The sequence below is a fragment of the Ipomoea triloba genome, chromosome 4, assembly GCF_003576645.1.
Source record: "Ipomoea triloba cultivar NCNSP0323 chromosome 4, ASM357664v1".
Taxonomy (NCBI): Eukaryota; Viridiplantae; Streptophyta; class Magnoliopsida; order Solanales; family Convolvulaceae; genus Ipomoea; species Ipomoea triloba.
The window spans coordinates 62,603-79,574 of record NC_044919.1 but is presented as its reverse complement, the minus strand read 5'-3'; the positions used below and the strand labels follow the sequence as shown (position 1 = coordinate 79,574).

Sequence of the window (16,972 nt, the reverse complement as noted above, 5' to 3'; positions counted from 1 at the left end):
ATTTTAATTTAAAAAAAAAAATAAATTATGTTTCACCATCGTCCATCGACCACAGTAGTAATGGATTGCATCTGGACTGGAGCTCAGCTTATCTAATCTACTGGAACGGATAAGCTGAGCTTCAAAATTGAAATTATACACTCTTTCCAAGTGTTAATGTCATCATGGCATGGACTAACTCCACTAACCTCAATTGCCAAAATTTGTCATGCGCCAATGAAACTTGAATAAAAACATCAAAACATTGTCTAAAGTCTAAGGCCTGTTTGGTAAATGGCTGTTAGCTGATTGGGTTGGTTGTTTGGATTATAAGGTATGATTTGTTGATAATATTAACTGATTGTAAAAAGTTGTTTGATAAATTAGCTGTTAGCTGATAGCTGTTTGATATAATTTCTTTTCTCAAAAAGGTAATTGAAAAGGCTGCTTTGAGTAGTCTTTTGAATTTTAGCATTTTGGAGTTACAAAAAGCTTATTAACCAAACAACTAATAGTGATCAAATAAACCAAAATTGGCTGATAGGCTGATTATTTACCAATCAGGGCCAAAACCAATTTACAATTTGCTGAACTAAAGCCAAAAAGGGAAGTTGAAGAAAAGAAGGGGAAAATTCAATACATCAAAACCACTTTCCATCTCAATGTACATTCCGTTAAAAGACTGAAAAGTATGTATATATATGCACACAAATAACATTAAGCAACCTCTGAAAACAGCTGCAATTCAAATCAATGCCACATTAGGTGAGTGCATGTGACAGAGAATCCTCATTTCTCTACCACTGGTTTGGAAAAGCTTCTCGGAAATTTGCTTCCTCTGCTGCCGTCAACTATCTTTGTGTAGCATCTCTTGCCCGCGAGTTCAGAAGCTTCTGAGCTAATCTGTCTTTAACGGTTTCTTTCTTTTTCAACATAGATGCAAGGGTTTCTTTCTTGTTTCTTGCAGAATATTTTGTCCCATTGGTTGTATGCTGATCTTCTCCAGCATAAGAATACGACGAAGATGCAATTGCAGCATCACGAAGAACAGCTTCATTGTGTTCTCGTACCTTTGCAAGCTTTGCTCGCTTCAAATTCTGCCTCTCGTGTTCTCTCTGCTTTGCTTCACCTTTATCCCTCTCTCGAACATTCTTCACAGCTTGTCTGGCCAATTGCTCCACCAAGTTATCATCAGCATGAGTCATATCTCCCATTGAAGGGCAATGACTGATGGCATTTCCTTTGTCTTCTGTTTCTGATAATGTCTCTTCTGTCGATGGGCCTTGAAGAATTGGCTTTCCTTCATCATCTCGAGGAATTATCAGTCCATGAAATGGACAAGCTCTCAAGTCTCTCCTCTGACAAAGTCCACCTTTCCTCAAAGGGGCACGGCATGGTTGGATTTCAACAGGATCTTCTCTATAAACAGTCATATGCAAATTCAACTCTGCAATTTTTTCTGCAGGAATAACAGCATCATGGTCTACCCTACCCCAGTGTCCATCAAGATCCAAACCCCTTTGGTTAGCCAAGGCATCCCGCTTTGAGCCCCAGTTGTCCAAGAAAGAGCTCCAGTCCAAAACTGGAGCATTATCTAAAAGCTCACTACGTAATGGATTTGATTCACCACCAGTGTCTTTTTTGACCTTGAAGGTTCGATTTCCCTTGGGACATCTATCACTGCCTTCAGTAGCACTAGCTTCACATCTCACCTCACTGGGATTTGAAGCCAAAGCACGGCCATCATCATTGTTTTGTGTCCCAACAGGTTTTCTACTCTCAAATGATCCAACATTACCATCTTCCCAGATGACTTCTTCCTCAAAAGAGGTAGTTTTTGAAAGAGTGCAACCTGAGGCTTCACATTTTGCTTTTACTGATTTGAGGTGATTTCGAATATCAATAAAGTCCTTCAGCGTGGAGTCCCTAAACCTGGTGTCTTCTGTTTCCACTCTTATGAGAACTGATATCCATTCTTGCACAGCAACTATATGTTTGGTCATTAGAACCCTATACAGTTCCCTCAGTGCATCAAAAACAACCTTATTGTCAGTATTCTCCCTAACCTTTTCCCCTTCTTTCAAAGAGTCATGGCGAAGTTGTCTGAGTTCGGAGTTGCGGAACTCTTCAATGTCTTCATCATCTAACGGAACCAATGGTATATCCTCTTCATCCTTGGTGTTAAGAATGTTTAAACACTCGCAAATTTCATCAGTTGTTGACTGAATCTCATCTTTGATTGAAGCAAGATTGTCCTTCAAAGTTTGAAGCTTCTTCAGCAAAATATCCTTTGTCCTCAACTCTCTTTCTCTTCTCTCGTGCTGGATGCGCAATGCATTTGCTTGGAGATTGGGAAATTGAAACCTAAGCGTATTTTTGAGATAATCATACCCCAACCTAAGCTGCCTGTAGTGAATTCCAAATGAGGTGTTCCATTTTTCCAAGAACTCAATGGCCTTGGAACGCAAAACAGATGCAACAGAAGCAGGGGCAGGGAGGGGTAGGTTCCTTCTGAATCCTACACTCAAGGTTAATAAGTGATCTAAATTCTCAACAAGTATAGCCCGGAAAAGCTTTGACCTCATGAAGAGTTCATCTATAATCAAAAGGGTGAGATACCTAACCTGCAAAAGATAAGAAGGAAAATGAAATTTCATATGTATAGCATAAGGTTTGAGTGCAGAAGCGTTATTGTTTCTCAATAAAAAGGTGGGAAAATTAAATTAAATTAAATCCTATAATTAGCCCAACAACATCGAGATATGTAATGTAAACCATGCATACATACAAAGAGATAGATAGATAGATATATTAATTGGAGTAAAAGTATGAAAGCATATAAGGTAGGAAATGAGAACCTGAGAGTGATCACGTTTCATGAGGGACATTAGGGTTTGGGCGGCAAGTCGTAGGTGGGAATCGGAGTAGCGGACGAGGGATTTGATGCCTTTGAGAAGGCGCGTGTCGACTTGGGGTGTGGTTGAATTCGTGGCTTTCTCTATAAGCCCTACCACCATCCTCTTCTCAGTATCACTCTCATCCTCCATTATTATCTTCTTTCTTCTTCTTCTACTTCTTCTTCTTCAAGTCCCTGCAGGAAAATATGTAATTGAAGGCTCCAGATCAGAAATTACACACTTTATGACTTATGCATTGCCTGCCAATAAGGAGAGGCCTGAGGCCTGCTTACTTGTAAAAGCCCAAAATGGATATGGGCCTCTGAAGGCAAATAAACATACAATTTATATTCCAGGCATTTGGGCTGCGGATCAGATCTGTCATCTGTGATCTGAGGAAACCAAAATACTTTTTAACTTTATTGACTAACCAACGTACCAGTTATTTATTAAGCAAAGTAACAGTACCGAATGTCTTTGCAGACAAATTAAAGTCATCTCATATGTGACATTTTATTTATTATTTTTCTGAACATCGAACAGAGACGTGCGTGAAAGAGAGAGAAGATGGATGGATGGATGTCTAACTTAATTTGCATTCACATTTCACAAGTGTGGAGGTAATCATTATTCATTAATTAAGTTGGCATCCAATCTAGAGTATAATAATTAAATAAGATATGTTTATTAAAATAAAAACCTACATTATATTGGTTGTCTTCAATTCTCTATTTTTTATAGCTAAAATGAGTAAGTTATTGACTTGTGGTGTAAACGTTGAAATGTGTTGTACTGACAGTGAGGAGGGAGGAAGCCAAGGACGACGAAATTTCGTGGAGACATGAGCATGTAGCAGCAGAGCAGAGCAGAGCAGAACCAAAATACGGATTAGCTTTTTTCTTCTAGTACAGTACTACTTACTTGTTCCCAAATGTTTATTTCTTTTGTTTTGGTTTCCAATAATCATATAAAATAAATGGCATGGGGTGGTTGGGTCCCATCCAAACAAAGGACACGAGGGGCCGGGGATTTGAACTTTGAAGTATAGCGGTGGGTACATATAGATAATAGATATAGTATAGTATAGTATAGTATAGTTGTTGATTTCTTGGAGTCACCGTCGTGGTGGTGGTGTTAGTGTACATGTGATGAATAATTGAAGTTCATCTCCTCCCTCGTCATTATATTCACTCACATGTGCTCCCATATCGCTGTCTTTCTCCCACCGCAATATACGCCCGTACCGCACCTTCCTTCCTTCATAATTACCTACTTCCTAAGTTTTTAGTTGAAGAAGAAGTATTTGAATTTATTACAAATGAAGAAAAGTTGATACCCTTCAACTCCAATTTAAAACTCAATTTTCATCGCATCGCATTAAAAACACACACACACACACACGAGAACTAAAGAGTGCAGATTAATTTGTGTTATACAATTCAGAGTTGAAACCTTCCTCAAATTGGGCAGAAGCCAAGGAAGCATTATGATGTTGTGAGGACGTGGAGAAATAATGAATGGATGGAAAGATGGCAAGCTCAAGCTAAGATAGCTAAGACCATCTCTAATGGGTACTGCATATAGGTAAAACGGTAAAAGAAAGTTGATATTTGATGTAAATTTTTAGTGGTTTGCTAATTTTGAGTTGGAGATGACCTAACACATTAAATGCCGTACCAGTTACCAGTGCCATGTTAATGTTGGAATATGCTTCGACTTGAAAAGTAAGAAACTACTTCCCTACCACTTGGCATTGCATTGCATTAATATTCACAAAGCGATGCATCATGAAACACCACAAATCGACTGGGAAAACTTAAATAATGAGTGTAATAAAAGAAAAAGATGTTTACTAACGTTGGAAAAGAGATGATATGAGACCAATTAAGGTTACATCTTATCTTATATGTTATCTTAGATAGATAAATAAAAACCCTCCTGCTCCTCCTAATACATGATAATGGAGATGGTGATTCACCCACCCAGCGACAAGAATACAAAGTACAAACAAACACCAATTAATTAAGTCGCATAAGTGTGTACACACATTTTCAGAGTAATAATTTACTCACCCATGTGACCTTGCTCCTTTTCTTCATAAATCATCATTCATCATATACTAGTAACTTAGTAATTCATCCCCTCTTTCCGGAGATCCAACCACCTACTACATTTATAATTCAAAATTAAATATAACTGAAATTAAAATCCGCCAACAGATTACAGATGAAGAAAAGAAATTAGAATTACGCGCATCCACTGGCAGCGAACCCGAGTCTAGAACCCGCCAAGTCGAACACAACCCGGAATCCTTGTTGCTGGATGTTCCCAATTATGGATAGCCCGCTTGTTGTCCCCGCAAATGCAAAACAGAACCTCCCGTCAGTATCCACCGGAATTAAATAGTTGGCAGCCGGAAGTGATACGTCCGCTCCCCGGAAATGCAGCACCACCGTTGGAACCTTCACTTCTGTTTTCCCTGACAGGTCGAAGCACGTATCGAACAACGAGAACTCCGATGCTGGTTTCAGGTCTGAAGCCCCCTTCCGGAATGCATCTCTCATTGCCACGTAAGCTGGCCGGATCAACCGGGTTACCGATGTACCCGAATCCACTATCACTCCACCATTTCCTGTCGGGTCCAGCTTGAATAGCGAGGGTTTAATACCTCGGACCCTAGCCCCTCCGATGCTAATTCCAGTTAGCTCCACGTAGTAGAAGGTATCCAATTTGGGGTTGGTGAGCAGAGGGGTAAAAACCGCACTTCTGGACACCGCCGAATCACCAAAAACTATTGAAGAAGATGATGATGGCCTAGACGAGGCGGAGGAGCGGTCCACGAGGCAATACGAGAACTTACGCCCGAAACGTCGACCGGCCTGACTCGGAAACGATAATCTACCCCTCCCCAGTCCCAATAGACCGGCTGCTCCCACGAACAAACCTTCGTTGTCGTGACCGCAACCCAGTGCGACGTTTTTCACTCGCGTCCTCCTGAACGTCAGTGTCTCGGTGGAAAATTCGCCCACGGTAAAAGATCCATCGCCGTAGGACACTTGGTAGAGGCACATTTGGCGGTTGTTGCAGCCAGAAGAGTCGAGACGGCGACAAAGGGGAGACCCACACTTAACGCCAACAAAGGAGGATGATTTGGTGGGATCGAAAACAGGGTCTGTCTGGGTGTAGCACTTTCTGCAAGGGGAGCACTGGAGCCAAACGACGTCGCTTCCAGTGTCGAGAACCATGTAAGCGTACCTGGGAGGAGTGCCAACTCCAAGGCGCGTGAAGTACTCACCACTCCCCTGAGCAAGCCCGGAAATGACTGAGCTACTGAAGTCCCTTCCAGGAACAGCAGCGCGGGTGGCGTTATGTGGTGCGGCGGCGAGCAGGGAAAGAGCCTTGGCTCTAGCTGCATCGCGCTGTAGGCGTTTCACAAAGAGGGCCTTGGGGGTGGCATTCACGGCAGCGGAAGAGATGAGGTCGATATGGTGTAGGTCAAGAGAAAGGGTGTTTTCGGAGTCAAGGGTTTGAGAATATTGGGGATTGGAAGAGAGGGAGTATTGGGCGGTGGGGAGAGGGCGAAGCGCAAGGGTTTGGTAATCGAGGGAGGCGATGATGGGATGACAACAAAATAGGAATAGGAATAGGAAAAGCAAGAAGAAGGCGGAGGAGAGGGCAGCCATTATTGAGTATTGAGAGAGAAGAGAATGGAAATGGAGTGTGGTTTGAGAGCATAAATACTGTAAATGGTAGTGGTGAAGGCACAGAGCAGAGGCAGCCTCCTCACTCCTCAGCCCTCAGAAAGTGACAGTGTGTGTAATTGGTCTCTACTGTGCGGTGTGTGAAATCTGCTATCTGCGCTTTTATTTTATTTTATATTTTGGGAATTGGAATTGGAATTTTCCGTTTAATCTCCGTTTCCGTTAATTCCTCCATTTCTCATTTCCCATTTTCATATTTACAGCTCTAATTACTCTTTTGTGAGTTGTGATTCATAAAATTTACTTGTGCTTCTTGGGTTTAAATTACTGTAATATAGGATTGGATTTACAGTTGGGTTTAGGATTTAGGAAGGGCTCTCTCTCATACTAAACCAAATCCCTTTACTCTTTTCAACCCTGCATATTTACTAACTCTTAATAAATAAAGCATTATCTTCAAAAAAAATAATAATAAATAAATAAAGCGTTACACCCTGCCCCTAACTTTTTGGTGCTTCAGCAATAAATTGACTACTGTTCCCTACTTTTGCTTTCTCCCTATTTATAATAATCAATAATCAAAACCAGCTGGAGAAAAGTCATTCACTTTCTTACCCGGTTTAAATGTCATTAGTTGTAACAATTATTAACAAGCTTAAATTATCAATTCTTTTGACCATGATGCATACGCATGTTATGCTTCCTTTTTCAATAAATAATCAATTTTTGTTTTCATTAAACAATTATTAAAAAATAACTTCCACTTTACACTTACCTCCTCCTTCATCACAACAAATCATTAGTAACTTATTTTATTTTCCTTTTTCTTTTCATCCAAGATACATGGTAGGAGTATTAAACTTTAAAGGGATGTTTTACATTTCCTATATTACAAAAAAAAATAATAATAAATACTATTGATAGTAAAGATCTAAAAAAATTACATCATCGAGCGACAATCTATAAAATGCTCTCAAATACCCTACAAAAAGTATTCATCACTTGAGACAACTACAATATACATATGCAAACACTCTAAGTTATAGTGGATTTTACTTTATTATTACATGGTATGGCAAGTCATTATTTATGTATCAATCTTGATAGTGTTTAATTCCACCTTGTACAGAGTGTGTATAATGATAAATCTACAACATGAAAATCAATCCAAGGATTCAATCCAAAGTAGCTCTTTTATTCATTACTTGTGAATAGTATAGACAGAGGGAGAGCACTTCTTTGGGAGCTTGTTTAGAGAGAAAGAGGAAGGGGCCAAAAAGCCCATTTGCAAGTAAGGTTTAGGTCCCTTTTATAGGGTTAGTCCCGTACAGTTTACGTACTAAATACTCAAGGCCGTATACCTGGGATATATTCCTTATCAAATCTTTTTTATAACTAGACAATAGAAGAGAGAGCGGCAAGGAAAGAGCCTTGGCTCTAGCTGCATCGCTCTGTAGGCGTTTCTCACAAAGAGGGCCTTTGTGGGCAGCGAAAGAGATGAGGTGAAGGGAAAGGGTGTTTTGGGAGTATTGGGGATTGAAAGGGAGAGCGAAGCGCATGGGTTTGATAATTGAGGGAGGCGAAGATGGGATGAGAACAACAAGAAGAAGGCGGAGAGAAAGAAGAGATCGAATGGGTGTGCTTTGGGAGCATAAGGACATCCATATCAATGATTTTTTGAGGATAATGTCAGATTTAATGCCATGGTGGCTTGAAAGAAGAGATGAAAGAGAGAGAGTAGAAAGCTCCTGCAAAACATGGTTGCTTTGAACAGTGCAAAAGGAAGGACAAGAAGGCTCTTGTGCGCGTTTAGCGAGTGCACGCACCAGATGAGCGCGTCCATAGTCTTTTTAAATTTTTTTAAAAAATCATATTTGTTTTTTTTTTTCCTCTCACCCATTTCTTCTTTCCTAATCACACTTACAAAAACTCCTAAATAACCGCGAAAAAACTCCATTGATAAGAATGCTCGAGTAGAATGTAATGGCATTGGTGGTCCTGCTGGAGGCACATAGCCTGTGTAAGAAAACCAAAAAGAAGACAAAGTTGCAAATCCTCTTTCCTGTAAACTCCCTATCGACCGTCATATTCATTACTTTTTCTTTTTTACTCCAAAAGCAACCTACACACACTTACAGGTACCTTAGCTAGGTTGCCTATTAACTCCAGTGCTAATGTCTTTATTTTACAACTCTATAGAAAGTGGGAAAAATACTTTAGTAAAAAATATAAAAATGCCCTTAAGTTAAATAAATAGTAGGGATGGTAATTTCTCCTGTTCTCAACGGAATCTCCAATCCCCGTCTAATGAGAACGGAGATGTGAAAAATTTTTGAGGATGAAAAATGTGTGCAATTCTTTATTGGGGACCGTCCCCGTCTCCGAATAATTATTATAATTAAAAATTATATATTAAAGCGATAACCTAAATCCTATTAAAAAAATAAAAATTAAAAAGTGCAACACGTGTCAAGGTGAGAATCACCAACATGCTAAACAGGTCATTTATGACTCAATTAAACATTTTAACCAATTAAGGAGATCTGAATGAAGCTTTAAAAAAAAAAAAAAAAAAAAAACTTAAGGGGCCAATTTAACACTTTTTTTTTTTTTTTTTTTAATTTGATCCCAAAAAAAACGCAAAGATGCTCCAACAACATATTCAACACAAGAAGGCAAACTCAATTATTCAGAGAATTAATGTTCAACAATTAATAATTGGATGAGGAATACGGTGGATTTAATATTAACTTTGACAAATGATTAGAACTTAGGAGTAGGGCGGGAGAAGAGATTTAAATAGTCCTTGGTAGGCAGCAGGACACCAAAAATAATAGGCACCACTCTGCTTCCATCTTTTTTCTAGCTTTCAAATAATGAATTAAAACTGCAAAAGTGAGGAACAGTCAACATACACAACAATGTTGTACTATTTCTATTAGTTAGTAGCAATAGGGGCAAGCAACTCCAAGGTTAAGGGTTGGGGTACATGCCCATTATACCCACTATTGCAAAAATCTCCAGCCTAGACACCAGGCGCCCCTAAACTGAAACGAATTGTTTCTTAGACGTTCGTCTAGGTGGTCGGTCACCTAGCGCCTAACTCGGCCAACTCGGCAGAGTTAGCCAAATTAATTAGAGCGAGTCGATCTTGTTAATTTTTTTATTGTATATATATATATATATATTTATTTATTTATTTATTTATTTATTTATTTATTTGTATAAATAAGATAAGTAAGATATATAATATAATAAATGACCTACACCCACACACATGCATTATTTTTTTTGTTTTTATAAGTCACCGCTTAGGCGCCGCCTAGACCATTTAGGCACTAGTCTACCGTCCGACTAGCACCTACTGCAACCATGCATATACCATCTTTAATTTCATTCATTCAATAATAATGAAATTATGAACATGTCCTTTTAAATCAAGCCGACGAAGTAGATGCTAAGTCGTCATTATTCAACATTGTCTAATATCTAAACAAATATCTTCTAGTCCGAGGGCGTTCCTGCATGTTGACCGACTGCGTATTCATGTTTATTAATCAAATGATTCAGACAGGTGAGAAACAGAAATACTTCCATATATTCCTAAAATCATAATTCAACTTTTACTCTTAGTTGGGTTCAAATTTGATTGAAAGAAAAAAAAAATTAGATAAATATCATGACCTCTACTAAATTAAGTAATCAAAACATGTCATATCTAAGGATGGCAATTTGCCCCGTCCCCGACGGGGATCCACGATCCCCGCCCCGACGGGGACGGGGATGGGGAAAATTTTCGGGAAACAGGGATGGGAAATGTGTGTGATTCCCCGTCGGGGACGGGGATACCCCTCCCCGCCCCGCCCCGTCCCCAAATATATATATATATATATATATATATATATAAACACACTAGCAGTATTAATGTAATGGACTCTATATATATGTAATGCATTATATATATATAATTAACGTAATGTTGCCACTGTATATATAAGTGGCAGTATGTACTCTATATATATAGGCAGTACGTATATTATTGTACTATATATATATATATATATATATATATATATATTAGACTTGGTATTTTAATTTTTGAGACTAAAACTTAGATTTTATCTTTTTAATTATTAAAAATTACAATTATTTAACATTTTGACTAAAAATTGACGGGGAATGGGGAATCCCCGTCCCCGCCTAATTCCCCGCGGAGACGGGGATGGGGAATATTTTTAATTGCCCGACGGGGACGGGGATGGGGAGGGGGGAGTATACTCCCCGCCCCCGCCCCGTTGCCATCCCTAGTCATTATCATAAGAAGTAGGATATGGGTGTTGATGTAGAATTACTCGGTGAGAAATTATTGAGAACATGATGATGGCCAATTCACAAAAGAGTTGCTTTCCCACAAAACAAAACTGTGTGGGCCTACCTAGTCAAGTAAATTCATTTCACCAAATAATTAGGGCGGACATCGCGGTAAATGGAAACACCACTCCTGAGTACCACGGCACCAGAAATTGACATATAATAAAAGTATATCACTTTCGAGGAACAGCCTATGCCTTTTACATCTCAATTTCCACACCCTCACATCTTTTCTTAAACAAGGGAAAAGTATATCATCAACAACATACAACTTGTTCATCGTTCCACCCCAATATTGAATGCAACTAAATCCCATAATCTAGTCTAGTCCTCTTAGACCAGATGTGCTTGCAGGTCAGTCACCTCTATGGGCTTGGGCTGGTGTCATGGCCCATTTTGTTGTTTTGGGTTAATGGGAAATGGGGCCTATCGGGCCCAATAATTCATCAATTCAAAGAGGGCTTTTGTGGTGCGAAAACAATGTCAACTTCCTAATTTTCATGCTATACTCAGCAATACTATTTTTCTTGTATGAAATGATAACAATGGGAAGGTAAAAAAGCAAGGGAATGCAACCTCACCAAATTTTTGCTAAACATACAATGCTCTATCCTAGAAACTCAATAGCTTATGCATCCAAGCCAATCCATGGGAAGTCAAAACTATCAGACCAAACAATTCCAACTCATAACAATTCAAGCAAATCCATATAATGAAAACAGAACAACTTCAATTGAATACATAGAAGCTATACTAGGCTCCAGTGACTAAATGCAGAACTCAACAGATGAACGCATTGTGACCAGTTCACAGAAAAGAGTGCAATGAAAAACTTTAGAAGTAATCGATGTCATTTACCACATTCCAGCTTATCGTTTGACTTGGTATAACAGCATTATCATAGGGAAGATCATCTTTAACTTTCCATTGTATCAAACCCTGGAATGTGGGAAGAAACATGACAAGGTCAATAAAGACATTTTCATTATTCTGTAAGGCAATGAATAATCATTTTTCCTGGAGCAGTCCCCGCTTTATCCTGTAAGGCAATGAATAATAATTTTTCATGGGGCATTTAATGGACTTAACTTTTACACCTTCCAAATCAATAATCATTTTTTCCTGGACCAGTCCCCGCTTTTCCCCCCAGTTTTTTGTTCAAGCCTGACATCGGTAATCTGGATATCTTTTGAAGCTGCCTTGCACATATCATATATTGTTAGGCCAGCAACAGTGACTGCTGTTAAAGCCTCCATCTCAACCCCGGTTTTCCCAGCTGTGGCAGCCTCCCCTTCTATTTCAACACTGAAGTCTTGAGGATCCAACTTCAAATCCACTCGAATATGTGTTAAGTTGATATTGTGGCAGAGTGGGATGAGGCTGCTTGTCTGCTTTGCCCCACAAATTCCAGCTATCTTAGCCACACCAAGAACATCTCCTTTTTCCATCTCATTGGTTGAAACCAGATCAAACACCTTCCTGCCCAAAATAACCTTGCAACTTGCAATGGCTACTCTATTACTAACTTCTTTACAAGAGACATCTACCATTTGTGCCTCACCTGTGCTGCCAACATGAGTCAACCTAGATGACGATGAGTCATTTTTTGTCATTTCTTGTGGGACAGGTTTAGACGCTTGTGTAGTATTTTGGTTGTTAACAGAACCTGAAAGACTGGATGGAGGGGGTTCACCAAATATGTATTCCATTTCCTGGGAACAACACATTATTAAAGTGAGCCACACAAGACACTTGATTTCATTCTTCAAGAACATCCAGATTCAAAATACACCTCTACTATATTATAAACCTAAGAGAGAGAGAGAGAGAGAGAGAGAGAGAGATTTGGTGAAGACCGAAGTAGCTAGTTTGAAATTAGAAAATAGCACTTAGTGCTGAATATGCAACTCTGTACTAATCATATCAGCATAGAAGGACTATATTTGAGACTGTTACGATCATAGCATAGTATAGCATAGCATAGTTATGATGCAGCAATCGAAAGTACTGAATCTATTTCGTGAGTAAAATACTAGCTACGGTGGGACGGGATGAAATGCTTGATTTAGATAAGAGCAATTCCCTACGTTGTGTCGTTTTTATAAGCATCGCATCAATGTTGGATTCATAGTCATAATATGGAAATGAGTTGTTAAGAATTAAGAGAACCTTATTGAGTTCTGCAATAGCATTGGTAAAATCACGGTTAGCAGTACTGCAAAAGAACCTCGTTGACAGAGGCAAAGTCGAAGCAACCCGACGAAGAAACATTGCTTCAGTATGCTTCTTCACCTGTACTCGGGAGAAAAAATCAATTAGGCATTTGAAGAAGAAAATAATAAAAATAAATTCATAAATTGAATGAAGAAAATACACACCAGTTAATATGCAGAGCAAACAAGGGCAAAGGGCCAAAGGGGGAAAGAAAGAGAGAGAACGAGCCTGAAGCGTTTGGGGTTGCTTCGCTATCTTTCTTTTTCTAAATCTCAACTGCAGTTAGTAGGGAAGGCAACCGGGTGGGGTGGGTAAAAGGACCTAGTAAAAATCATCATGGTTTTCAAAAAAAAAATAAAATCATCATGGTTGGGGTATACAAAGCGAAAGGTTGAAAATATCTCATACTTGAAACAAAAATATTCCTCGACTCTAAAAATATACTCATATATTAAATCCCTACAATTAAACACTTACACTATCATTAACGTTTAGAACCCAAAAAAAAAAAAAAAAAAAGAAGGTTCACGAGGCATTGTGACATTGTGTGAATTTGATTTAAAATTCTTAATGAGTGCTAATGATAGCGACTTGACGGTGATATTACACGTTTTGTTGATAATTAATAATAATAATTAAAAAACTGTAGTTCTGTGAAACAAGTCACTAATTAAGGTAATCCAGTACGTGTTATATAGTACGTGCTCTGGTCCAACTAACAAATTGACAACAGTAAATAACATGTGATTTCATTCATTAATTTCATGTTCCCAACGCGGTTGTTGTTGGCATAGCAAGAGAGAAATTGGAAGAGCAAAGTTTGGCCACCAAACACACCCTGAGAAAAATATTTGGAAAATGATATAATAATATATTATGTATTAATATGTATTGGCATTGCTAATGAAGAGCAGAAAAATTGCTACATTGTTTTGTCAATAGATTGTTATTTTTTCTATTTCCTGGCTTGAACGGGTGGGTGTAGTATAATAATCAAAATCTCTGCATAAGCGCATTAAACCTTCTCAATTTACTACTACATTCTTAAGCTAAAACTATGTGTGCTGCCATAACTGTTATAACCCAACAACAGATGGCAGCCGCGGCTGCTGCAGAGAGCTTGATGATTCGCAAGAAAATGCAGCAATCAACTTATCCTTTGTCAGCGGCTCCGATCCACTGGACTTCACCACAAATGTGTGCAACACCGTATCCGTCCCTGCAGCCACTTTGGACTCAACAACTTTGATCTGTGCCTCTTTGAATGCTTGGATGATTCTTGATACCGGATGGGTTTCCAATGGGCAGCTCACCCTTACAATTACTTCATTCTTACCCGCTTCAATATTGATGTTGGGGACTCGGTGGTTTTGAATCTCCGAATTCGGACTTGTTTCTCTTGAACTACTGACTCCCCCCACTCTCTCCCTGTCCAATTCCAAGTCCTTGAGCTTCTTTTGTAGCTCAGTGATGTACGCAATGGCATCTCCTAGGAGGGAAGCTTTGTCCATCTTGGAAATGTTTGGAACTACTGCTCGTAGTGCATAAAACCGCTGGTTCAGCTTTTCCCGCCGTTGTCTCTCAGCTTCTACATGATTGAGGGGCTCTTCCCTTCCATTAGCAGGTTTCCGTCCTCGTTTCCGTGGTCTCTTCTCGTCGAGCAGGCCTGGGTGGTCCTCCTTGCATGAAGCAGCAGCTTCAATATCCGAATTCTCAGATTCAACTGTAGGGGAGGAGTGTGAAACAATGGGCCTTGAGGTTGCTCCACTGAAGTCTATTTGCATTTGTGCAGCAGCAGGCTTTTGTGGCTGAAAACTGTTGAGCCTAAAGTCATCTCTTGCTGCCCCCCCATTAACAACAAGCTCTTGGTTCTGTGGACTGTAGATCTCTACTGCCTTCCCTGGCTTCAAATTACTGAATTGGGGCCAAGATGCACTGTGAACACCATTTCGTGGTGGTGGTGGTGGTGGTGTATTTAAAAACGCCACCCCATTCCCATTTATGTATGCATTCCATGGCCTATCTTCTGCTTTCCTAACAGCATGTTGTTTTTCCTTATTAAATTGAGGGCAGCAACCAGAGTTTAAATCCTGACCAAAAATTTTTTGAATTCCATCCGGGCGGTGGTCATTAACCATTGGAGTGGAGAAAGCGGTATTATTGTTTCTGTCTTTCCTGTCGTCCACTATGACAGGTATAGGTGAAGATTGCTTCGCTGCTCTCGAGAGTGAAAGCGAAGAGAATGAAGAGAAGCAAGCTTTGATTGACTGCAACATGTCCAAACTCTCCTGTATGGATCTCACAGACCCCAATTCCACAACCCCTACATCAGTCGGAATCAAGACAATAGTTTGCATTCCAGCCAACTTTGCAAGGAATGATCTAACACAATATTCTATAGGGGACTTGAGAGCATCATATAACCAGAAATGCTTGCCAGATCCAAAACACTTCCCTGGACCACCTTCTCCCTTAGGAAAAGAAAAGTACATGGAAGCAAGAAAGAACATCTCAGTATCTGTAACCCTATCCAATCCAAAAGCATAATTCTCTTCATCAGCTTCCCCAAACATCATATGCAGCTTCTGGATAACCCTCTTCCTCATCCTCTGCTGGGTCTCGTCTTCTAGACGCAGATTCAAAATCCGGGTACCTTCAGACTCCTCTCCTTCGCTGGGCTCCCTGCAACAACCATCACCCCATCCCAGCACCAGTTCCCCCGACTTAGAACGAGAAAGTTGCCAAAAAATTGCATAATTCCAACTAAAATTACTTGCGTTGGGATGCTCCACGAGATCTGAAAGCTTTGTCTGTAAATTCTCATCGTTTCCCACCGCCATTAACGAGCACTGAGCCGAAACCGAGCTCGAAATCAAATAATCAAAAGCCTTAGTCCCCAACACCGCCGCCACCATGGCTTTGTCCTCGTCACTCCACGACAAGTTCACCATAGCCATCCTAATTAATTTAGGCCCCCACCCGCACAACACCTCTAACTCTTCACTCCTAATATCCAATTTCTAGATAGCCCAGACACACAATAAAAAGACGACGAAATGAATAAAAGCGACGAAATACTATGCCTATTTCCCCAAAGCTCCAAACCTTCACATTAAGAAACCATAGACACACACATCTTGACTTTCAACCACATAATTGATCTTCTTCTTCAGAAATATCCAATCCGTCATAGCTCTATTTTCAGATCTCATAATCGAAATTTTTTTACATAAATTAGAATAGAAAAAAAGAATAGACACAAACTTTTCATGTACCAATGCATATATAAGAATACAAATCAAGGAATTGAAGAAGAAAATACACACCGGTCAAGATGCAGAGCAAACAACTTGCAGTAATTCTCTTGGTAGATTGGGAATTCTATGCTGGAAATTTTATTTTGTTTTCAATTTTTTTTCCTGGAAATTTTATCTTTCTCCTTCAAAGGGCAAAGGGAGAAGAGAAAGAAGAAAGAGAGAGAACGAGAGAGATATAGAGCGCGTGTATGCGTTTAGGTTTGCTTCGCTTTCTTTCTTTCTTTTTCTAAATCACAACTGCATGTGTACTAACTGCAGTTAGTGGTTTATGGGTCAAAAGAATAACCATGGTTGGGTTATACATGTGAAAGTGTGAATCCAGGGCTTTTATTTATTTATTTATTATTACTTTATTGATTAGATTTTTTTTCTCATTAAAGAGTTTCAAATTTGTTATATTTCCGTAATCATAATACGGAGTAAGATTTAGCTAATTTAGAGTTTTTTTTCCTATAACATTCCATATTTTTCAATACTATAATATTACGGAGTA

The 16,972-nt window shown here is 39.3% G+C and overlaps 4 protein-coding genes across 5 annotated transcripts; all 4 read right to left on the bottom strand.

Moving 5' to 3' along the window:
• Positions 1 to 590: 590 nt before the first annotated feature.
• LOC116017384 (UV-stimulated scaffold protein A homolog) lies at positions 591 to 3,097 on the bottom strand. Its single transcript, XM_031257963.1, has 2 exons — positions 2,838 to 3,097; positions 591 to 2,603 (listed from the first exon to the last, which is right to left on the bottom strand). Exons 1-2 carry the CDS (start codon positions 3,024 to 3,026, stop codon positions 831 to 833), a joined length of 1,962 nt encoding a protein of 653 aa, XP_031113823.1. The 5' UTR covers positions 3,027 to 3,097; the 3' UTR covers positions 591 to 830.
• Positions 3,098 to 4,709: 1,612 nt separating this feature from the next.
• LOC116017090 (aspartyl protease family protein 2) lies at positions 4,710 to 6,714 on the bottom strand. Its single transcript, XM_031257616.1, has one exon. It carries the CDS (start codon positions 6,557 to 6,559, stop codon positions 5,123 to 5,125), a length of 1,437 nt encoding a protein of 478 aa, XP_031113476.1. The 5' UTR covers positions 6,560 to 6,714; the 3' UTR covers positions 4,710 to 5,122.
• Positions 6,715 to 11,782: 5,068 nt separating this feature from the next.
• Positions 11,783 to 13,219, bottom strand: LOC116017412 (cyclic pyranopterin monophosphate synthase, mitochondrial). The gene is made up of 3 exons (XM_031257995.1): positions 13,118 to 13,219; positions 12,118 to 12,660; positions 11,783 to 11,887 (listed from the first exon to the last, which is right to left on the bottom strand). The coding sequence occupies exons 1-3, from the start codon at positions 13,217 to 13,219 to the stop codon at positions 11,783 to 11,785; spliced, it is 750 nt and encodes a 249-aa protein (XP_031113855.1).
• A 793-nt stretch (positions 13,220 to 14,012) lies between these two features.
• Positions 14,013 to 16,685, bottom strand: LOC116015524 (transcription factor MTB1-like). 2 transcript variants are annotated; one of them, XM_031255622.1, is made up of 2 exons: positions 16,489 to 16,685; positions 14,013 to 16,369 (listed from the first exon to the last, which is right to left on the bottom strand). In XM_031255622.1, exon 2 carries the CDS (start codon positions 16,117 to 16,119, stop codon positions 14,239 to 14,241), a length of 1,881 nt encoding a protein of 626 aa, XP_031111482.1. In that variant the 5' UTR covers positions 16,120 to 16,369; positions 16,489 to 16,685; the 3' UTR covers positions 14,013 to 14,238. The 2 variants fall into 2 exon arrangements, with proteins under 2 accessions (XP_031111482.1, XP_031111481.1); XM_031255621.1 differs by having other exon boundaries at positions 14,013 to 16,357.
• Positions 16,686 to 16,972: the final 287 nt, after the last annotated feature.

Coding starts and splice junctions, on each gene's coding strand:
- LOC116017384 (XM_031257963.1), bottom strand. CDS start 3,026: ATGGAGGATGAGAGTGATACTGAGAAGAGGATGGTGGTAGGGCTTATA. Junction 2,604..2,837: donor TGAAACGTGATCACTCTCAG/GTTCTCATTTCC, acceptor TATCTTTTGCAG/GTTAGGTATCTCACCCTTTT.
- LOC116017090 (XM_031257616.1), bottom strand. CDS start 6,559: ATGGCTGCCCTCTCCTCCGCCTTCTTCTTGCTTTTCCTATTCCTATTC.
- LOC116015524 (XM_031255622.1), bottom strand. CDS start 16,119: ATGGCTATGGTGAACTTGTCGTGGAGTGACGAGGACAAAGCCATGGTG.
- LOC116017412 (XM_031257995.1), bottom strand. CDS start 13,219: ATGTTTCTTCGTCGGGTTGCTTCGACTTTGCCTCTGTCAACGAGGTTC. Junction 12,661..13,117: donor CTATTGCAGAACTCAATAAG/GTTCTCTTAATT, acceptor TGTTGTTCCCAG/GAAATGGAATACATATTTGG. Junction 11,888..12,117: donor AAGATATCCAGATTACCGAT/GTCAGGCTTGAA, acceptor CCCACATTCCAG/GGTTTGATACAATGGAAAGT.